This window comes from Oncorhynchus tshawytscha, linkage group LG10 (assembly GCF_018296145.1).
Source record: "Oncorhynchus tshawytscha isolate Ot180627B linkage group LG10, Otsh_v2.0, whole genome shotgun sequence".
Lineage (NCBI taxonomy): Eukaryota > Metazoa > Chordata > Actinopteri > Salmoniformes > Salmonidae > Oncorhynchus > Oncorhynchus tshawytscha.
In genome coordinates this window covers 47,969,566-47,991,240 of record NC_056438.1, presented here as the reverse complement: position 1 = coordinate 47,991,240, position 21,675 = coordinate 47,969,566, and the positions used below count along the sequence as shown (strand labels likewise).

Here is a 21,675-nt window from a genome sequence, read left to right as displayed (position 1 = left end):
TCTCGGAGGACCTGAGCCCTAGGACCATGCCCCAGGATTACCTGACATGATGACTCCTTGCTGTCCCCAGTCCACCTGGCCGTGCTGCTGCTCCAGTTTCAACTGTTCTGCCTTCTTATTATTCGAACATGCTGATCATTTATGAACATTTGAACATCTTGGCCATGTTCTGTTATAATCTCCACCCGGCACAGCCAGAAGAGGACTGGCCACCCCACATATTCTCTCTCTAATTCTCTCTTTTTTCTCTCTCTCGGAGGACATGAGCCCTCCAGTCCATCTGACCGTGCTGCTGCTCCAGTTTCAACTGTTCTGCCTTATTATTATACGACCATGCTGGTCATTTATGAACATTTGAACATCTTGGCCATGTTCTGTTATAATCTCCACCCGGCACAGCCAGAAGAGGACTGGCCACCCCACATAGCCTGGTTCCTCTCTAGGTTTCTTCCTAGGTTTTGGCCTTTCTAGGGAGTTTTTCCTAGCCACCGTGCTTCTACACCTGCATTGCTTGCTGTTTAGGGTTTTAGGCTGGGTTTCTGTACAGCACTTATAGATATCAGCTGATGTACGAAGGGCTATATAAATAAATTTGATTTGATTTGATGTTGCTCTTGCTGCGGGGGATTCCCTGATCCACCTCTACGCAGATGACACCATTCTATATACTTCCGGCCCGTCCTTGGACACTGTGCTATCTAACCTCCAAACGAGCTTCAATGCCATACAACACTCCTTCCGTGGCCTCCAACTGCTCTTAAACGCTAGTAAAACCAAATGCATACTTTTCAACCGTTCGCTGCCTGCACCCCTGACCAGCATCACCACCCTGGATGGTTCCGACCTTGAATATGTGGACATCTATAACTACCTAGGTGTCTGGCTAGACTGTAAACTCTCCTTCCAGACTCATATCAAACATCTCCAATCGAAAATCAAACCAAGAGTCGGCTTTCTATTCCGCAACAAAGCCTCCTTCACTCACGCCGCCAAACTTACCCTAGTAAAACTGACTATCCTACCGATCCTCGACTTCGGCGATGTCATCTACAAAATTGCTTCCAACACTCTACTCAGCAAACTGGATGCAGTTTATCACAGTGCCATCCGTTTTGTCACTAAAGCACCTTATACCACCCACCACTGCGACTTGTATGATCTAGTCGGCTGGCCCTCGCTACATATTCGCCGCCAGACCCACTGGCTCCAGGTCATCTACAAGTCCATGCTAGGTAAAGCTCCACCTTATCTCAGTTCACTGGTCACGATGGCAACACCCATCCGTAGCACGCGCTCCAGCAGGTGTATCTCACTGATCATCCCTAAAGCCAACACCTCATTTGGCCGCCTTTCGTTCCAGTTCTCTGCTGCCTGTGACTGGAACGAATTGCAAAAATCGCTGAAGTTGGAGACTTTTATCTCCCTCACCAACTTCAAACATCTGCTATCTGAGCAGCTAACCGATCGCTGCAGCTGTACATAGTCTATCGGTAAATAGCCCACCCATTTTTACCTACCTCATAGTATCTCTACCTGCACATGACCATCTGATCATTTATCACTCCAGTGTTAATCTGCAAAATTGTAATTATTCGCCTACCTCCTCATGCCTTTTGCACACAATGTATATAGACGCCCCTTTTTTTCCCACTGTGTTATTGACTTGTTAATTGTTTACTCCATGTGTAACTCTGTGTTGTCTGTTCACACTGCTATGCTTTATCTTGTTCAGGTCGCAGTTGCAAATGAGAACTTGTTCTCAACTAGCCTACCTGGTTAAATAAAGGTGAAATAAAAAATAAAATAAAATAAAATTAGGCACGGGCACAATAGTGGAATTTGCGGTTTGCCATCCAAATAAAAGTCATTGATAGTGATGCAACAGAATACAAATAGTAGAATTATGCCATTTCTTATTTTGAAGGCTAAGCGCAAAGTCCACTATTGTGGCTAATCCTTATTGTGGCTAGCTTCACATAGATGGGTCCAACCACCATTAATCAAATAAGAACTGTCTTATAAATGAGGGTTATTTTAGATGATGACACCTAGTTATATAGTTACACATAACCCTTCACAACACACAACCCGGTCCGGTCAAGCCTCACTAGCCAGATGAAGCTAGCTGGCTGCTTATAATGCTATCTTTGGGCAACAGGGTTAAGTAGCTGGCTAGCTATTTATTTTCATTTCAATAGGAGAACAACAAGTGGCAACCTAGCAAATACTTACTCAAGGATTCCTAAATCATTGCTAAGAATAGTGAAAATGACTGCAGTTTCTACTGGTCATGGTTTTCAGGCTGGTTGTATTGGTGCTAGCTAGATACCAAGCTAAAGCTAGCTACCCCAGAAGTTGCGGTCGAAAAAATGTTGCTTTATTACCAACGTGGTATTGTAAACACATCGTTCATTGCCGGTATTTGCTCGTTTGCAGATTTTTTTGTACAGCTTTGACAGTGCTGCTGTATCTATTGGGTGATTCTGCACATTCGGGCACTTTGGCCGTGCAAGCTTTCAGAAATTAAAACGTATTCAAACACCATTTTACCAGTATTGTACTTATCTTTGATTTGTCTGGAAACAATATATGATAATGTCTGCGATGTACTCTTCAGGAATTTACAGCCATAGACAAATGTAATTTCCATCACGTCATTAAACATCCATTTTAGTTGAAAAATTAAATATACAATTGATTTATAACGCATTTCTTATACATTTGTACATTAACTTGTATTGAATATTATTTTAAGGGATTTTTAAGGTTTTTCTAATATTATTAATTCAACACGATGTCGGAATGTATAAACTTGCCTTGGTGACAGCTGAAAACATTTATTTATCATGAAAAATAAGATATTTCCAACCAACCTGTTTGTGAGATTATGAAAACAACCATATGATTTCCATATCTAAAACAAATAAATGTATGTAAATTATACATAATATACTCATTTACCTCAAAAATATGGGTTGTGATGGAAATGACAAGGTGTGGTGGAAATTACATGGTGTGGTGGAAATGACATCTATGTAAAAAAGAATGTATGAAAACAATATTTTATTGCAAACATTTTGAACAACAACCATTGTTGAACATTTAATTAATATAAGACACAGTAAGATGACAAAATACTGTAACTAGCACCTTTTCAACATGAGAGCAATGTTTTGTCCTTGACTACACTTCGATGCTACAATTCTAGCACCTATATATAGAGGGAAGAGTTAGTTGAGAGCTACACATGTTTTATTTAATGCATGATTTTATGTCCTGCTTTGTATGTACTGTATAGTGAGTTTCCAAGTGTATCTAAGGCTTAGAAAGAGAGCAATGTTCCTCCCAGACCAAGGCATCCAGCTCCATGTGCCTTTTGGTCACTGGATGGGGCTCAGGGACAAGTCCAAGCACAGCTGAAACAGCTGCAGTAATGTGGAAAGGAACAGAAGCAACTGAGTATCCGCCAAGTTATCTCCCCTGGACTGTCGGTGACGATCTGGAAACACAGGAAATTCTAAAAGTTATGCACATTCGGAATATGTAATAATAGCATAGTCTAGTGATACAGAGTGTAGTGATACTATGTTTGTATAACAAATGTGAGATTCGACATAAAATAACCCACAACTATTACCTGTTGTATCTTCATTGTCCCACAGATTGTCTCCAGGTGATCTTGGTAGAAGGGCCTCCATGCTCTCTATCTCCTCTAAGATATATAAGAGCTTGATAGCTGACTGATCTTTTGACGGTTCCTCAAATATAGTTTTTCCATTTGGGAGGTCCTTGCCACAATTCCATCTGCTCTTCGTTTCACAGCTGCTCCTACCCCATCAGCTGGGCATTTTCCATGTCCGGCTTCTAGGAAATTCCATGTAACTCTCTGGAAGCCCATTTCAAAGAGAAGGGTGGAGAGTATAACTTTTTTTGGACCTATACTGGGTTGTAGGCCCATCACTCACAAAGTGTACAGCAGTAGCTGATGGGCAGAGCTCAAGGAAGTAGGCCAGTGTTTTTGAGAGATGGGCCCAGATAGCAGAGGGGTCATGCCGCATAAAAAGAGCTCAGTGAGCAAAGTGAAACTGTATCATTTGTGATATATCCAACACAGGTGTGGAGGGTCACCTGCTTGTGAGAATCACCAAAGTGAACTGCCTGGATTTCACTGGTGTATTTACACAGGGAGTTCTCTGCAAAGGAATTGTGAACAATGACCTCCTCTTCCCCCAGAGTGTCTTTTAATTCTCTCAGTTTGGAGTATTGATGTCGAATATTGTACACGTGTTTCCCCAACTTCTCTTTCAATCCTTTGGAGAAGTCCTCCAGTAGAATCTGCAGTGTTCCACATACCTTTTCTTTTATTGTTAAATGGTCAGTGAACTTCTCCATGTTTCCTTCTTAGTTTTTTTTCTCTCTCTCTCTCTTCAGCCTTTGTTTTTCCACTCAAACCACCATGTCTGCTCACCAGCATCAAAGTCAGATGTTTTAAGCTCTTTGGCTTGGCAAAGGGAGCACTCTATATACCTGCACTCTGTCTTCAGGTTCCCACAGCACAAAGCCTCAATAAGTTTCCCAATGTTGCTGCAGCTGATCACTTTGTGATACTGTAGTTTGTCCACCATGAACTGGAGGTTGGCGTGGGTTTTGCAGAGGCATGTGTACCTATCTTGGACTGCTGGCTTGACAACCCAAAAAGGACTTATTTTGCAGAATTCACAGTAGGAAATTTGAATCTCTGAATATTCCCTCTTAAACTTCTGATAAAGGTTCTGAATTGTGCCATTCAAGATGAGCTTCTGCTTTTTCCTCTTGTTCCTCGTTAGTGTGTCCTTTTCCCCTGTTGCTCTACTGTTGTCATCACGTTCATAGAATCTAGTGATTTTCTCTCCTGTGGCAGTGCTAATTATGTTACACTGATTTTTCCTGGAGTATTGAAGACTTGTTGGCCTGTTTTCATTTGCCCTCATTTGTTTTGCTGAAAATCCAAATTCTCTGTTTGCGGCTTTGACCAGGCCATACTTTCTCAGGATGTTGCCTCTGAGCATTTTTTAAGCCACTTTTTATACTTTTGTTTTAACTCTTCAATGATGGCATTTTGAAAGAATAAAATCCTTCTCATTATTCTTCAGAGTTCTCTTCATTTGCTGTTATGTCTTTGGGGAATCTTGTCTCTCCATTTTGTCCATCAGTCGATCATACCTTTTTTTTGTATTTCTCAGCTTTACTTAAAGCATTATCAAGTTTAACATTTGTCATACCTAGATCTCGGTATGCTTTTGAGCGACCTCTTTCAACCTTTTTCCTTCCAGTAAGTATTCGACTTCTCATTCCTGTTGCAGACGATGAGGAAGGGGTATCAGGGCGTGAATCAGGGGCAGGTATGTTGGCCTAATGTTCTGGCTGCAAGTCATCTGGTGACTGAGGTGGTGTGTTGCCTAATAGGTAGGTCTCATTGCAACTGTTCTCTTTCAAGTCTGTCTTCTATTCCGTTGGTTACATTTCCATCGCCTTCTCTGGCATCTTTGTTCTCGCTTTGTAAGCTCAGAGATAGATATCACTTCTCCCTTCTCTTATTTCTTCCAGTATCGCTCCCTGTCTTTTTGCATGTTCCTGGTATCGTATAGGATACTTTTTTTGTTTTTGTTTCTATATGTCTGTGACCTCTGTGCTGTTTTATGTGGCATCTACTACTTAGTTTTCAATGTGTGCACACCTTGGAGCATTTTCTAGATTAAATGAATTTTAAACATGATAAAATAAGCCTAACGTTTAAAAAAAAAAAGTAAGATAATGGATTGTTGTCATTTCCACCACTTTCTGTCATTTCCACCACACTTAAGTTTGTGATGGAAATGATTGTGATGGAAATTACACTTCTACAGTTTCTAGAGAAAATTTACAGCCTGCTTAGCATGCTTTGGTTAGTATTACAGCTAGCATATAGTTTACACTTAAATACATAAAATATCAAATTTCTACCACAAATTGAAGAAATTATAGCCTGTTTGGAAATGACTGACAATTACAATATTCTCTACACAAGCAATATTTACCTTTAATTTTTCTTCAACTTCTGGCCAGCACATCTGGAACAACCGTCCACTGCAGTCATGTGCTTCTGTGTCACAATATGTTTCCATGGTAACTAAATTAACATTCTCTTGAAAAAACTTTATTAATGAGGAATTTGTCCTCAGTGGTAGAAATTACACAACAACCAAATTACAGGTATATTTTGTTTAAAAAACAATATAAAGGACATACTCACAATAAATATTGATATAGATTTTATTTAATTGACCCTTTCTGTAGTAGATAACATAATTTAATGTGTAATTATTAATGTTTTCTCATCGAAAAACATAGAAGCTTAAAAGTCTGGGTTAGGGACAAGGGCAAAATAGTGAAATTGAGGTATAAAATGCATCTGAAAAGTAACTAAAATACTTAATAGAGAGGTGTTTAAAAAAGTCTGGGGTGATTCCAGTGTGAACTTAACATACAAATATTTGTTTATTTTTGATAAAATCCCCAAAATTGATCCGAGGACATAGAAGTGCCCATTGTTGCAGAATCACCCTATTACTGTGTAACTCTGGTAGGGCAACATCTGAAAAATAGCCCAGTTGGAAGTGTGTACCGGTGCTCGACCAGTCAGCGAAAGCCGACATCACCCACGACAGAGAACGGTTGATTGTCAACAAGGGCAATGAATTCCATTATCTTGGCTTTAATGGATTTCGCCTTTGAGTTGTCTCGCTTAAATGTTCTTACTCTTTCAAATGACTGCTCGACTTGTTGACTGCTCGATCCACACAGCAGACATTGTGGGCTAGGTTAGGAATGCTGTGTTGCACATGTAGCGCAACATTTTACGTGGCGTCATTACGTCATGTACTTACATTATATAGGTATGCACGTCAGCTTTGACATCGGTTTTTAACATTGGTGTTAAACTAGACATCGGGCCAATACTGATGTTGGCATTTCTACTTTTTTTACAGATTCTGATTTGTTCACCGATATATCATGCATCCCCACACCTTGATGTCCTTTGGGTGGTGGACCACTCTTGATACACACCGAAAACAATTGAGTGTGGAAAAACCCAGCAGCGTTGCAGTTTTTGACACACTCAAACCGGTGCGACTGGCACCTACTACCATGCCCTGTTCAAAGGCACTTCAATCTTTTGTCTTGCCCATTCATTCTCTGAATGGCACACATACACAATCCGTGTCTCAATTGTCTCAAGGCTTCAAAATCCTTCTTTAACCTGTCTCCTCCCCTTCATCTACACTGATTGAAGTGGATTTAACAAGTGACATCAATAAGGGACCATAGCTTTCACCTGGATACACCTGGTCAGTCTATGTCATGGAAAGAGCAGGTGTTTCTAATGTTTTGTACACTCAATGTAGTACAGGATCGTGTACTTTGACTTAGCACTGATAGTAGCTAATGCATGGATAAATGTACAGTCACTAGTGAACGTCTACACCCACCTTGCACAGTCTTCATAATCTAAAAAGGGGCATACATTTTTTTTTTTTTTTTTTTACTTTATCAATTTTTGTATTTATTTTAAAGGCAGCAAAATATGAAGACTGTGCAAGAGGCGTGTAGACTTTATCTAGGCACTGTAAGTATGTGGGCATGTGTTTGTTGGCGCACTGTAGAAAGGCTGCCTGACAAGATCACACTGTGATCTTTGCTGAACATGAGGTGCTGGGTTCTGTCTTCAACAAAATGGAAAGCTGTGAGTTAGTGACTTATGACCTTTGTGACACAGTAGGCAGTTGGTGAAAGTGAGACTGTGTGTGTGCATGTGCGTGTGTCTGTGTTTGTTTACGAGAGAGAAAGAGACCAGAAGTACATACATGCATAAACACACATAGTCACAGTCACACAGTTATTTTCTTGGTTCTGTCTAAATATACATTGTGGTTTCCTGCATCTGCTTTGGCAGAGAAACTACTGTACCTAAAACTGTTTCTACACAATATGAGGAAGTGCCTTTTTCCTCCTTTATCTTGTCAAAGATCATACCCCCAAAATATGCTAACCTCGCTCCATTACCAATAACAGGAGAGGTTAGCATGTCTTGGGGGTATGATCTTTGACCCTCTATAACTTTCACACTCATCATTATTAACAACTCATTCAGGACTATCCATAATTATGGTAGCATCCACATTAATGTAGAAGCATTTAGAAACATATTATATTCTTATTGACAATACAAGTGACTTCAAGACGACACAATACATTATTTACCATTCATTTATATTGGGCACAAAATAATCTGAAAACACAACCAAAACGAACTACAAATGCATCCAACAACTTTGTAGAGTCACAAACTTGATGTAGTGATTGTGTTCTAGGAATATGGGACCAAATACTAAACTTTTGGTGACTTTATTTCTAAGAATCTTTAGGGGTGTGAATAATTTTGACCCCTACCTTTTTGAGAAAAAAAAGTATTACTTGTTAAATAAAATATCTTTCTATGAGCAATTGTATGAGTATAAAGAATATTATTTCCCAATTTTTTGAGCATGCAATATAATTCAGTATTTGAATGATTTCTTTTGTACAGTCATTATTGCTCGTCTTTACCAAGGGTGTCAATAATTTCAGACCCCACTGTATATGTATGTATGTGAGAGGGAGAGAGAGAGTATTTGTCTGCGTAAAAAAATCCACACAAAATGTCCAATCCCCACTAATACATGCTACTATCAGTCCCCACTGTAGTCTGGCGTCCGTGCGCTTCCACTAGCCCTGCTGGTCCGGCTGACCTATCCGACTCTGTCCTGTGTAACACGAGAGAGGTCGCTCTACCCAGGACTGACTACAGTGACCCTGCAACCATGCCCCATGCAAATGCCACCTCCTGTTAGCCCTGTGACGTAAAGCTCTGCCCAACAGCCCAATCTTGAAGTGTTGGGGCCTGAAATGTCAACCTGTCATTCTATATTCCCAGACGAGGAGAGACAGAAAGAAGACCATGGCTGCACTAAAACGTACACGCATGCAAAAATTTGATAGATTCTTGTTGCTATAACATATGCAAATAGATTTGATAGATTTTTGTTATTATAACATGTACATAGATTTGATAGATTCTTGTTGCTATAACATATGTACATAGATTTGATAGATTCTTGTTGGTATAACATATGTACATAGATTTGATAGTTGATAGAGCCCTCTCTCTTGGATCATGTTACTGTTGGCTTGGTGTTGTTGATACAGTGGGTGTAGAGCCTGGCATACATACGCAGCACGTGAGTTTCATGTTTGGGGAAGATCATTTTCACCATAAAAATGCACCTTTATAATAAAAGCATTACATGCATAATTGCATTTGTGGACACATTTGAGAATGGTCAATTCCTGCCAATGGAACAGTCACGCTTATAGCCTACTGCCGTGTGCACATTGCTGCGCTTCTAATGTGAAGAAATAGCCTAATAGTTTATCAACATTTTAAGCTAAACGTTCTCATCTGTTGCGTCAGGCTCATTGCTTAAAACAGTTTTTTTGATGCTAGTGGTTGTATTAATTTGGGATCTATCTCATCCCACAACTGTCCCGGACTATGTTTGGAATATTTATTTCTCTCACAGAATAGAACAGGTCAACTTTTGTGCTATGGGGGATAGTAGATTGACATAGGCTAGTGATGTTGCTGTTCGTTAGGCCTACTCATCTTGTTGGCTGACGAAAAGTGAATGTGGACAGTTCTTCCAATATCTTCAATATGCACCTCGGAATTGGATAAGGACGCGCTCAGTTGCATCCTCGATGTGTGTGTCTTCACTTGTAGCCTGTGAGAAAGACCTGATCATGTGACGAAGAGCCATGTGAATGAGAGGTGCTTCGACACGCAGCTGGGAGAAGGGAATTATAATTATTATATTCAGCTCAAGGGTACAATGGCCACCGGCTGCAAACGGCATGGATGTTTTTAGGGGGCATTACGGTCACACAAAGGGGATGCAGCCGGGAAATTTGAGGCATTATCAAGTGCTTTTCAAATTGTGAATGAGAGACTGATGAAGTGTGTACAGCCTGCACAAAAAAAACAAAGCAGAGCTCATGCCTTTCATGCGTCTTTTTTCAAACCTTTTTTCAAGTCTCATCATGCAGCCTTAGAATGTATAAAACATCTAAACATATAGCCCAACATTTGTAACACAACTAAAGTTACTTAAATAACTCTAAATTAAGCATATATGAGTACCTGTTTCTTTGTTAACCGCTCAACACAGAATAGCGCACTCCTTCAAATTGTTTGGAGAAAATATCCTTTCTATTTTATTCAGCTTTGTTCAATTGCATTCTTCATACTATAAAATAATCTAAAATAATGCTACGGAATTCTAAGCAAATCTTGTATGCTTAATGAACTAGTGTAGCCCACAGCCATATGGTACTGTATAGCCAGATCAAGGCCTAACATAAGGACAATGCAGAGTATGTTATTCTGTTCTTCTGAAATAGACTACATTTTCTTCATATCATGTTGCTTTAGAACTGTCTAAAATAAATAATGGATTTATTGTGATGGTGTAGACTTTGAAAAAATGTAGACGTTCCCAATGTCTGCATCAGTGGCTTGTAGGCTATGCGTGGAAGACGAGTGATGCTAAATGTGTTCATGTTCTTTAACTTCTTGACGCACCCATCCCTTTAGCGGGATCATTTTCATCAACACCCGCTGAATTGTAGCGCGCCAAATTCAAATTAAATTACTAAAAATATTTCATTTTCATGAAATCACAAGTGCAATATAGCAAAACACAGCTTAGCTTGTTGTTAATCCACCTGGTGTGTCAGATTTCAATACAGCTTTTTGGCGAAAGCATAACAAGCGTTTATGTAAGAACATCTCTCTCAGTAGACAAAATATTACAAACACTAGCAGCCAAGTAGATTGGTCATGAAGGTCAGAAAAGCAATAGATTAAATCACTTACCTTTGATGATCTTCGGATGTTTGCACTCACGAGACTCCCAGTTACACACTAAATGTTACTTTTGTTCCATAAAGATTATTTTTATATTCAAAATACCTCCATTTGTTTGGCGCGTTATGTTCAGAAATCCACAGGCTCGAGACATTGCAGACAAAAATTCCAAATAGTATCCGTAATGTCCACAGAAACATGTCAAACCTTTTTTATAATCAATCCTCAGGTTGTTTTTAAAATATATAATCGATAATATATCAACCGGGACTGTCGCTTTTTCAATAGGAGAGGGAGAGACAATGGCTGCCCCACTCTGTTGCGCAAGCAAAACTCTGCGAACACCCAGCTATCCACTGACACGATGTTATCTTTCTCTCTCATTTTTCAAAATAAAGCCTGAAACTATGTCTAAAGACTGTTGACACCTCGAGGAAGCCATAGGAAAAGGAATCTGGTTGATATCCCTTTAAATGGAGGCAAGGCATCCAATGGAACAGAGAGCTTTCAGGAAAAACAACACTTCCTGGTTTGATTTTCCTCAGGATTTCGCCTGCAATATCAGTTCTGTTATACTCACAGACAATATTTTGACCGTTTTGGAAACTTTAGAGTGTTTATCCTAATCTGACAATTTATTGCATATTCTAGTTTCTGGGCCTGAGAAATAGGCAGTTTCAAATGGGTACGTATTTTAGCCAAAAACGAAAATCCTGCCCCCTACACTCAAGAAGTTAACGGTCAATTACCATGAGACCGGCAGTTATTTGCTTGACAATCACCGACTGAGAAAGTTTCATGACCGCCACAGCCCTAACTTCCCTCTAGGGTCCCTGTAACATCCCCCTAACATTTTCTCATGTTGGTGCATAATGGGAACATGCAGGGCTCTTATGACCTTAGAAATCATTTTTGAATGATCAGATCAGTGTAGCCTGTCTCTGCACTGACCTTCTTAAGGCTGTTCTGGGGCTGTATGGAAGTCCCTTACGCAGGCTTTCACCGTGCACTGACCCCCAAGCACCCAGCTACTTCAGGTTACATCAGGTTACATCACAGTGCATTAACAGCTGAATTAGTGATAAGGTTAAATGGAGAGATTCACATTTTGGACCCCTGGCTGTCACTCAACCACTCAGGAACCTCGGTTGGGTCTAGTTAGTTGTTATGCATGTGTCCTAATTCATCGTGTTCTGGTCTGATTGCCCATTCCACTGTCTCTGAACCAGGAGCTTATAGAAATATGATTTATAGAACAGTCATGAACAATTTCTTGTCATGTGGAAATTATTGTAGTGTCTATTCTACAATGTACATTTCTAGCTGCAAAATCCTAAACCCTATTGATTCTACACCTATGTACAGTAGAATGTCAAGTGGGCTGAAAACAAGTATCCTATCCTATTGGTTGGCGTGTCCCCTAACTCCCTTCTCCTCTCTGATTGACTGTTTTCTGCTCTGATTATAGATTCTTCTGTTCAGGTCTCCCACCTGAGCTCCACCCCCTCACAGCCCCTTAGCATCATGGTGGGCCCCCCTCACCCTCACCACCACCACCCCCATCACCATCACCACCCCTCCGTCATCAGCACCACCGTCAACCCCGGGCGGCCCCACCCATCCCCCATAAGCACCCTGGGCTCGCCATTCAATGGGCTGGGCGGCTCGCCGTACTCCGTCATCACGTCGTCCTCTCTGGGCTCGCCAGGTGTCTCCATGCCCCACACGCCCACCATAGGCTTCAGCACGCTCTCCAGCCCACAGGTAAGAGTGAATGTATTCACACACACTAATTAATGTTACATAAGGAGATGCATAAAATACTAAATATCAAAGTCATAGAGTAGCATCATTTGACAAATATGTTCCAAAAGATAGTATATGAAAAATATGATATGCACTTCTTCCCAGGGGCTTTGTCAGGATGCGATCCACCTTGCCGTCAGTCTGGTTGATTGCATCAATGGTTGTGATTGTTTTCAATCTTTCCGCAATGTGGCGCCAAATCTCTATGTTTTCTACATTCTCAGTACAATGCTCATGTGCTTTCAAATTGGTCCCTATATTATTCCAGCAAAGAAAACCATCCCTGCTGAAATTTGTCTCTTTAAAAAAATATATACATATATTTTTCTTCTTCTTCTCACTAAAGTCATAAACCCCCACAGCCAAATATCTTCCCACGGCTTGTAGTCCATGCTCCGACAAATTGAGGCTGTTCCGATGGCAAAATGGGGTGCAACTCAATATTTGGACGGTGTGACTAATATTTTGTACACTCAGTGTATATACAACCCATTTTTCATGTTTTACCAAGTACATTTTTCACTTTTGAATAAGCTATCCAAATGTCTTCATTTGGGCACAGTGAATGAATAATGTATAGGCTATATGAAGTATTCAGCAAGGGCCTCATATGCGTAATGCATGGCTGGTATGTGTGGGCTGAGAGGCATGGGACGTGGTGTGTAGACTAACAATGCAGGTCATCTGTGTGTGTGTGTGTGTGTGTGTTTATGTGCGTGTGTTTGTGCGTCCTTGCACATCTGTGTGTGTGTGTGTGTGTGTGTGTGTGTGTGTGTGTGTGTGTGTGTGTGTGTGTGTGTTGACCCGGCCCAGTCCTTTCTAGTCTACAGTACAGTACTCAGTGGTAGGGAGCCCGCATCGCTATCCAGGCTGGTCTCACTCCAAGGGCAATAGTCCCTCAACCTGTTTGTGTACACAAGATGCCTATATATTACAGCACATACTTACTATATACATGACTTACCCTCACTAGCAGGACAATGCATTTTTAGGAGGATGTCCTCATATCTTTTTAATCCGCTGTGGTTCATTTGACAAAAATCTCTGAAACTGGAAACACTTATCTCCCTCACTAGCTTTAAGCACCAGCTTTCAGAGCAGCTCACAGATTACTGCACCTGTACATAGCCCATCTATAATTTAGCCCAAACAACTACCTCTTCCCCTACTGTATTTATTTATTTTGCTCCTTTGCACCCCATTATATTTATTTCTACTTTGCACATTCTTCCACTGCAAATCTACCATTCCAGTGTTTTACTTGCTATATTGTATTTACTTCGCCACCATGGCCTTTTTTTGCCTTTACCTCCCTTATCTCACCTCATTTGCTCACATCGTATATAGACTTATTTTTCTACTGTATTATTGACTGTATGTTTGTTTTACTCCATGTGTAACTCTGTGTTGTTGTATGTGTCGAACTGCTTTGCTTTATCTTGGCCAGGTCGCAATTGTAAATGAGAACTTGTTCTCCACTTGCCTACCTGGTTAAATAAAGGTGAAAAAAATAAATAATAATAATAATAATAATGATCAGACCTGGGTTCATATAGTATTTGTTCCATTTATTATACTTTAGATGTGCTTGATTGAGCTTACCTGGCACAATGGAACCAATGCAATAGTCCTTAGTGTAAAACCCACCCCTCTGGCACTCTTGACAGGCTCAATCAAACACAATACTTTATGAACCCAGGTCTGGTAATGATGCTTTCCTTTGGCCCGGAATAGCTTATACGGTTTTCTTAATGACCAACTACCTCCCTCTACTGCTCTCCTGTGGAACTGCATGTACCATAGTTCAATTGAGTGTGTATTCAGCTTCGTTAGAATTCTATCTGGTATGAATTATATCAGCCTTACAGTTACCATTTTGTGCCCTTCCTTGAGGGCCTTCTGTAAATGTTTGCTATTGGCACGATATTATATTAAGGACTGTGTAGAGAGAGTAAATCATCCAAATTAACAGCTACTTCCATACCTGGATAAAAAAACAGGTCACATGACATGACAAAGGAAAACACTTCAGATAAGGTTGTTAGGGAGGTAGGAAGCGTTCAGATAGGGAGGTATGCACATAGACAGAGAAATGAACACAAACACACACACACACACACACACACACACACACACACACACACACACACACACACACACACTGAGGAAGGCGCTGACTGTATACTGTATAGCTAATGCTTGCAGTATACAAAAGACCACTCGAGGTGCTTGGTTCTGTCTTCAACTAAAATGGAAGTCGGTGACTTTTGACCTTTGTGACACCGTAGGCAGTTGGCGAAAGTGAGCCAGTGGGTGTGTGCATCTGTGTGTATGTGAGATGTACACCCCCCCATACACACACACACATACACACCATTAATCCCCTCTCTGTCCCCTGCTCTCTGTAGGTAAACTCTCTGAACAGTGTGAGCAGCAGTGAGGACATCAAGCCTCCTCCAGGCCTGGCTGGACTGGGTCACATGAACAGCTACGGCTGCATGAGCCCAGGGTCCATGTCCAAGCACATCTGTGCCATCTGTGGGGACCGATCCTCAGGTAAAACAGCAGACTATATTATAGCTAGGCCCAAGACTAAGGCCCAAGACTAAGGCCCAAGAATAAGGCCCAAGACTAGACAATACCACGAGAGCTTGGGACTAGAAGGTTCCATCTGTAAAAAGAGAATTTGAAGATAATTGGATTTAAAGTTGCAAACCCCTCATTGGTTTGAATGTCAGCTATTTTTATATTTTATTCTTTTGAATTTACTAAGATAAATTGGGATATTTAGAGTACTATATTGGTAGAGAACATTGAACAGAACAAGGCTGTGTTAATAATTTCATTTTGACAAAAATGCAGATAGAGCCTTATAGACCCAAGCTCTCGAGCTGGGTACCAGAGTTTTTCCCTTGACAGGTTGGATGGTAAGGAAAAAAACTCTGTCCCTACTACTAGTATACCATACCCCCTTCATCAGCATACTGTATCTACAGGATAACTAAGCCAAATGAACATTTCCACGAGAAATACTACAATAGATTATTTCCACTCACTAACGCCAGATAGTATATTTAAGCAATAAGACACAAGGGGGTGTGGTATTTGGCCGATATACCACGGCTAAGGGCTGTTCTTAAGCACGACGCAACGCCTTTAGCCGTGGTATATTGGCAATATACCACAAAACCCCAGAGGTGCCTTACTGCTCTTATAAACTGGTTACCAACGTTAGTAGAGCAGTAAAAACAAATGTTTTGTCATACACGGTCTGATTTTACACAGCTTTTAGCGATTCAGCATTCAGGCAGTTTATAAAGCTCCTCAACTAAGCATACCATCCACACCAACACTGAATCACCCAACAACAGCAGCTCATGTACAGTAGGAGCTGATCTGATCAAGATAATAATTTGATTTCCTGTTCCGTTCTTCCAGGGAAACACTATGCCGTGTACAGCTGTGAAGGCTGTAAAGGCTTCTTCAAAAGAACCATCAGGAAGGACCTCACTTACACGTGTCGAGACAGCAAGGAGTGCCTGATCGATAAGCGCCAACGCAACCGCTGCCAATACTGTCGCTACCAGAAGTGTCTGGCCATGGGCATGAAGAGAGAAGGTGCGTGTGTTTGTCTCCCCTGTGCGTATGTGTGTGTTTGTCTCCCCTGTGCGTATGTGTGTGTGTGTCTCCCCTGTGCGTATGTGTGTGTTTGTCTCCCCTGTGCGTATGTGTGTGTTTGTCTCCCCTGTGCGTATGTGTGTGTTTGTCTCCCCTGTGCGTATGTGTGTGTTTGTCTCCCCTGTGCGTATGTGTGTGTTTGTCTCCCTGTGCGTATGTGTGTGTTTGTCTCCCCTGTGCGTATGTGTGTGTTTGTCTCCCCTGTGCGTATGTGTGTGTTTGTCTCCCCTGTGCGTATGTATGTGTTTGTCTCCCCTGTGCGTATGTGTGTGTTTGTCTCCCCTGTGCGTATGTGTGTGTTTGTCTCCCCTGTGCGTATGTGTGTGTTTGTCTCCCCTGTGCGTATGTGTGTGTTTGTCTCCCCTGTGCGTATGTGTGTGTCTCCCCTGTGCGTATGTGTGTGTTTGTCTCCCCTGTGCATATGTGTGTGTTTGTCTCCCCTGTGCGTATGTGTGTGTTTGTCTCCCCTGTGCGTATGTGTGTGTTTGTCTCCCCTGTGCGTATGTGTGTGTTTGTCTCCCCTGTGCGTATGTGTGTGTTTGTCTCCCCTGTGCGTATGTGTGTGTTTGTCTCCCCTGTGCGTATGTGTGTGTTTGTCTCCCCTGTGCGTATGTGTGTGTTTGTCTCCCCTGTGCGTATGTGTGTGTTTGTCTCCCCTGTGCGTATGTGTGTGTTTGTCTCCCCTGTGCGTATGTGTGTGTCTCCCCTGTGCGTATGTGTGTGTTTGTCTCCCCTGTGCGTATGTGTGTGTTTGTCTCCCTGTGCGTATGTGTGTGTTTGTCTCCCCTGTGCGTATGTGTGTGTTTGTCTCCCCTGTGCGTATGTGTGTGTTTGTCTCCCCTGTGCGTATGTGTGTGTTTGTCTCCCTGTGCGCATGTGTGTGTTTGTCTCCCCTGTGCGTATGTGTGTGTTTGTCTCCCCTGTGCGTATGTGTGTGTTTGTCTCCCCTGTGCGTATGTGTGTGTTTGTCTGCCCTGTGCGTATGTGTGTGTTTGTCTGCCCTGTGCGTATGTGTGTGTTTGTCTCCCCTGTGCGTATGTGTGTGTTTGTCTCCCCTGTGCGTATGTGTGTGTTTGTCTCCCCTGTGCGTATGTGTGTGTTTGTCTCCCCTGTGCGTATGTGTGTGTGTTTGTCTCCCCTGCGCGTATGTGTGTGTGTTTGTCTCCCCTGCGCGTATGTGTGTGTGTTTGTCTCCCCCGCGTATGTGTGTGTGTTTGTCTGCGTATGTGTGTGTGTTTGTCTCCCCTGTGCGTATGTGTGTGTGTTTGTCTCCCCTGCGCGTATGTGTGTGTGTTTGTCTCCCCTGTGCGTATGTGTGTGTGTTTGTCTCCCCTGTGCGTATGTGTGTGTGTTTGTCTCCCCTGTGCGTATGTGTGTGTTTGTCTCCCCTGTGCGTATGTGTGTGTTTATCTCCCCTGTGCGTATGTGTGTGTTTGTCTCCCCTGTGCGTATGTGTGTGTGTTTGTCTCCCCTGTGCGTATGTGTGTGTTTATCTCCCCTGTGCGTATGTGTGTGTTTGTCTCCCCTGCGCGTATGTGTGTGTGTTTGTCTCCCCTGTGCGTATGTGTGTGTGTTTGTCTCCCCTGTGCGTATGTGTGTGTTTGTCTCCCCTGTGCGTATGTGTGTGTTTATCTCCCCTGTGCGTATGTGTGTGTTTGTCTCCCCTGTGCGTATGTGTGTGTTTGTCTCCCCTGTGCGTATGTGTGTGTGTTTGTCTCCCCTGTGCGTATGTGTGTGTGTTTGTCTCCCCTGTGTGTATGTGTGTGTTTGTCTCCCCTGTGTGTATGTGTGTGTTTGTCTCCCCTGTGTGTATGTGTGTGTTTGTCTCCCCTGTGCGTATGTGTGTGTGTTTGTCTCCCCTGTGTGTATGTGTGTGTTTGTCTCCCCTGTGTGTATGTGTGTGTTTGTCTCCCCTGTGTGTATGTGTGTGTTTGTCTCCCCTGTGTGTATGTGTATGTTTGTTTCTCTATGCAGGCAGGTGTGTGTGTACTGTGTTAGTGTATGTAAGTGTGTGTGACCCCCCCCCTGTGTGTGTTCGTGTTTCTCTGTGCAGCTGTGCAGGAGGAGCGTCAGCGGGGCCGGGACAAGAGTGATAACGAGGTGGAGTCAACCAGTAGTTTCAACGGGGACATGCCGGTCGAGAAGATATTGGACGCGGAGTTGGCCATCGAACCCAAGACTGAAGCTTACATGGAGGCCAGCACAGGCAACTCTGTAAGCAAAGCTCTGTCTCTCTCTCTCTCTCTCTTTTTCTGTCTCCCTCTCTCTCTCTGTCTCCCTCTCTCTCTCTGTCTCCCTCTCTCTCTCTGTCTCCCTCTCTCTCTATCTGCCTCCCTCTCTCTCTATCTGCCTCCCTCTCTCTCTCTCTGTCTCCATCTCTCTCTTTCTGCCTCTGTCTTTCGCTTTCTTTCTCTCTCTCTCTCTCTCTCTCTCTCTCTCTCTCTCTCTCTGTCAATTCAATTCAATTTGCTTTATTGGCAAAATGTACATGTTATATTTTTGACAGTTTATCAGGAAATGCAGCTACATCTCAGGTTCTGCTGTGGTGTAGTGGTTGCACAGCCTTTCCTCTACAGGGAGCCAGGTTTTCCTGTGTCTACCCTTCTCAATGGCAAGGCTGTGCTCACTGAGCCTGCACTTTGTCAAGGTTTTTCTCAGGTTTTGATCAGTAACCATGGTCAAATGGTTAGCCACGGTGTACTGACTATTTAGGGCCATATAGCACTGCATTTTGCGTTCTGCTTGTGCTTGTTTCCCAATAAGCATGTAGTTTTGTTTTGACTGTGTTGTAATTTGTTTTATTCTGATTGATTGGATGTTCTGGTCCTGAGGCTTCAGTGTGTACTAGAACAGGTTTGTGAACTCAGCCCCAGGACCAGCTAGATGAAGGGACTCTTTCCTTTGCTCAGCTCTTGGCATTGCAGGGCTTGGTAATGATATGAGAGGGGATCACTGTATTTTAATTGCTCTTTTTTTTGTTTTTATTATTAGTGGATATTGGCCTAATTCTGCCCTGCATGCATTGTTTGTAGTTTTCCTCTGGACATGTAGGAGAGTCTTACAGAACTCTGCATGCAGGGTTTCAATGGGGTGTTTGTCCCATTTGGTGAAATCTTGTTTTGCAAGTGGACCCCACACCTCGCTGGCATAAAGTTGAATTGGTTCAATGACACATTGAATTCGTTTTAGCCAAATTTGAATAGATATTTCAATTTGAATTTGTTTTATAATGGCGTAGAATGCCCTGCGTGCTTTCTCTCTCAATTCATTCACTGCATCATTAAGGTGTCCTGTTGAGCTTATTTTTAAACCGAAGTAATTGTTGTGTGTGTAGTACTCTATATATTTTGTACCATTTGAGAACTTTGGTCTAATTCCCTGAGATCTGGATCTTCTCTGGAAAATCATTATTTTTGTATTTTTGGGGTTTACTGCCAGGGCCGAGGTCTGGCAGTACTGCTCTAGCAGGTCCAGGCTCTGCTGTAGGCCATGTGCTGTGGGTGACAGCAGGCATAGGTCATCTGCAAAGAGTAGGCATTTAACCTCTGAATTGTGGAGACTAACACCAGGGGCTGAGGATTTTTCTAGAATAGTGGCCAATTCGTAGATGTAAACGTTGAAGAGTGCAGGGCTCAGATTGCAACCCTGGCGAAGGCCCCGCCCCTGCACGTATTGCCAGTATCAGGGATGCAAACTAGTCACCATTCGCCGTTTTGAATCCAAAATAGGTGACCTACGTGATTCGTGTAGATCCGATGAGAAAAGTTTGTGGGAGAGTTGGATCACTACTGGCTGTATCCAAGGCTCAGCCAATCGTTTACATAACAACAGAATGCAGCGCAGCACCCGACTAAAGAAATAAGACACAAACCAATTTACTAGTTACAGCAGCGCGTCCCCTGAACGATAACGAAGAGGTACAGTGTTGCCAACTTAGCAACTTTGTCGCTATACTTAGAGAGTATTCAGATCCCTTCTAGCGACACATTTTTTTTTAATCGACTAGCAACAAATCTAGCGACTTTTTCTGGTGTTATTGGAGACTTTTGGAGACTGACTTGAAAACACGTATCGTTTTTACTCTTCTCAACGAGCAGTGGGTGCTGCCATGGGCCCCACCCAATCCCAAAGCACTCACAGACAGCCCAGTCCTCACACAGCAGTCCCTCCCAGCTGCAGTCAGAGCAGGAGATGTTCACCCCTCCGTGTCCAGACTGCAAATGAATCACGCATGCAGGAAGCCGCCGCTGGCTGATCCCGCCCTGGCATACATTCAGAGCGGGATGTAAATGTAAAATGTTCTTCGTCTAAAATAAATCATTGCCTTTGACTCACCTTGTCCACTGTGTGTGTGCCTCTCTGTGACATAAGCTAAACATCTAGCTGGCTAGCTGATCATGTCTCAGTCTAAACTGTACACTCAAAAATACAGAAAGGAGTGGGAATCAAACCCTGAATTCAAAGGCTGGTTGAAGCTGTTTATTGGAGATGATACACGGGCATACTGCCTGTATTGTAAGGTTGATTTCTACGCCAATTTAGTGATGTAAAAAAACACATGACAACTCTAAAACATACTCAAAAGGCAAAGCCTTATAACAGTTCCACCCAAAACAAGCTGCCATTTATGGTTTAAAAAATTTGACTCTGCAAAAAAGGCTGAGGCCACCATGGCATTAGTTATCGCTGAACACTGTTCCATGCTGACGTGCTCACATTGGAGAAGCATTTAGAGCTGCTTTCTCAGACTCCAGTGCTGCTACCCACTTCAAAGTGCACAGAAATTATTAAAGGTGTTTTAACGCCATACTTTCTGAAAAAGTTGGTCGTAGATGTGGGTGACCAGCGTTTCAGCCTCCTCCTCTATGAGCCCACGGATGTAAATGTTTCTAAGTACCTGGGGGTTGTGATAAGGTACTTTAGTGACACCTAGCAGCCAATTGTATCAACATTTCTGGGGCTTGTTGAGTTGGAGGGAGGAGATGCCAAATCTATAGCCCATGCTGTTGTGGCTTTCCTCGAGAAGCGTTAATCTTTTAAAAAAAGAGAAACTCCTGGGGATAGGGACTGGCAATGCCTCTGTTATGACTGGGATTAACATAAAGTGCTGAAGGAGGAGTATGGCCTCAAATATCTGGTTCTTGTTTGCTGTGTGTGCCACTCTCTACAGCCTGTGCTCATTTGTAGTTCTAAACATATTTAGGGCGTCC

The 21,675-nt window shown here is 42.4% G+C and overlaps 1 protein-coding gene across 3 annotated transcripts in view; it reads left to right on the top strand.

Moving 5' to 3' along the window:
* LOC112259583 (retinoic acid receptor RXR-gamma-A) overlaps positions 1-21,675 on the top strand; it is a 75,868-nt gene that overhangs the window by 18,109 nt on the left and 36,084 nt on the right. For 2 of the 3 annotated variants that reach the window (XM_042328645.1, XM_042328644.1), the window contains exons 2-5: positions 12,450-12,745; positions 15,196-15,343; positions 16,226-16,405; positions 18,519-18,679. In XM_042328645.1, coding sequence (XP_042184579.1) covers positions 12,450-12,745; positions 15,196-15,343; positions 16,226-16,405; positions 18,519-18,679 — 785 coding nt within the window. The remainder of the gene's footprint in view (positions 1-12,449; positions 12,746-15,195; positions 15,344-16,225; positions 16,406-18,518; positions 18,680-21,675) is intronic. The other variant, XM_042328646.1, reaches the window with a different exon arrangement.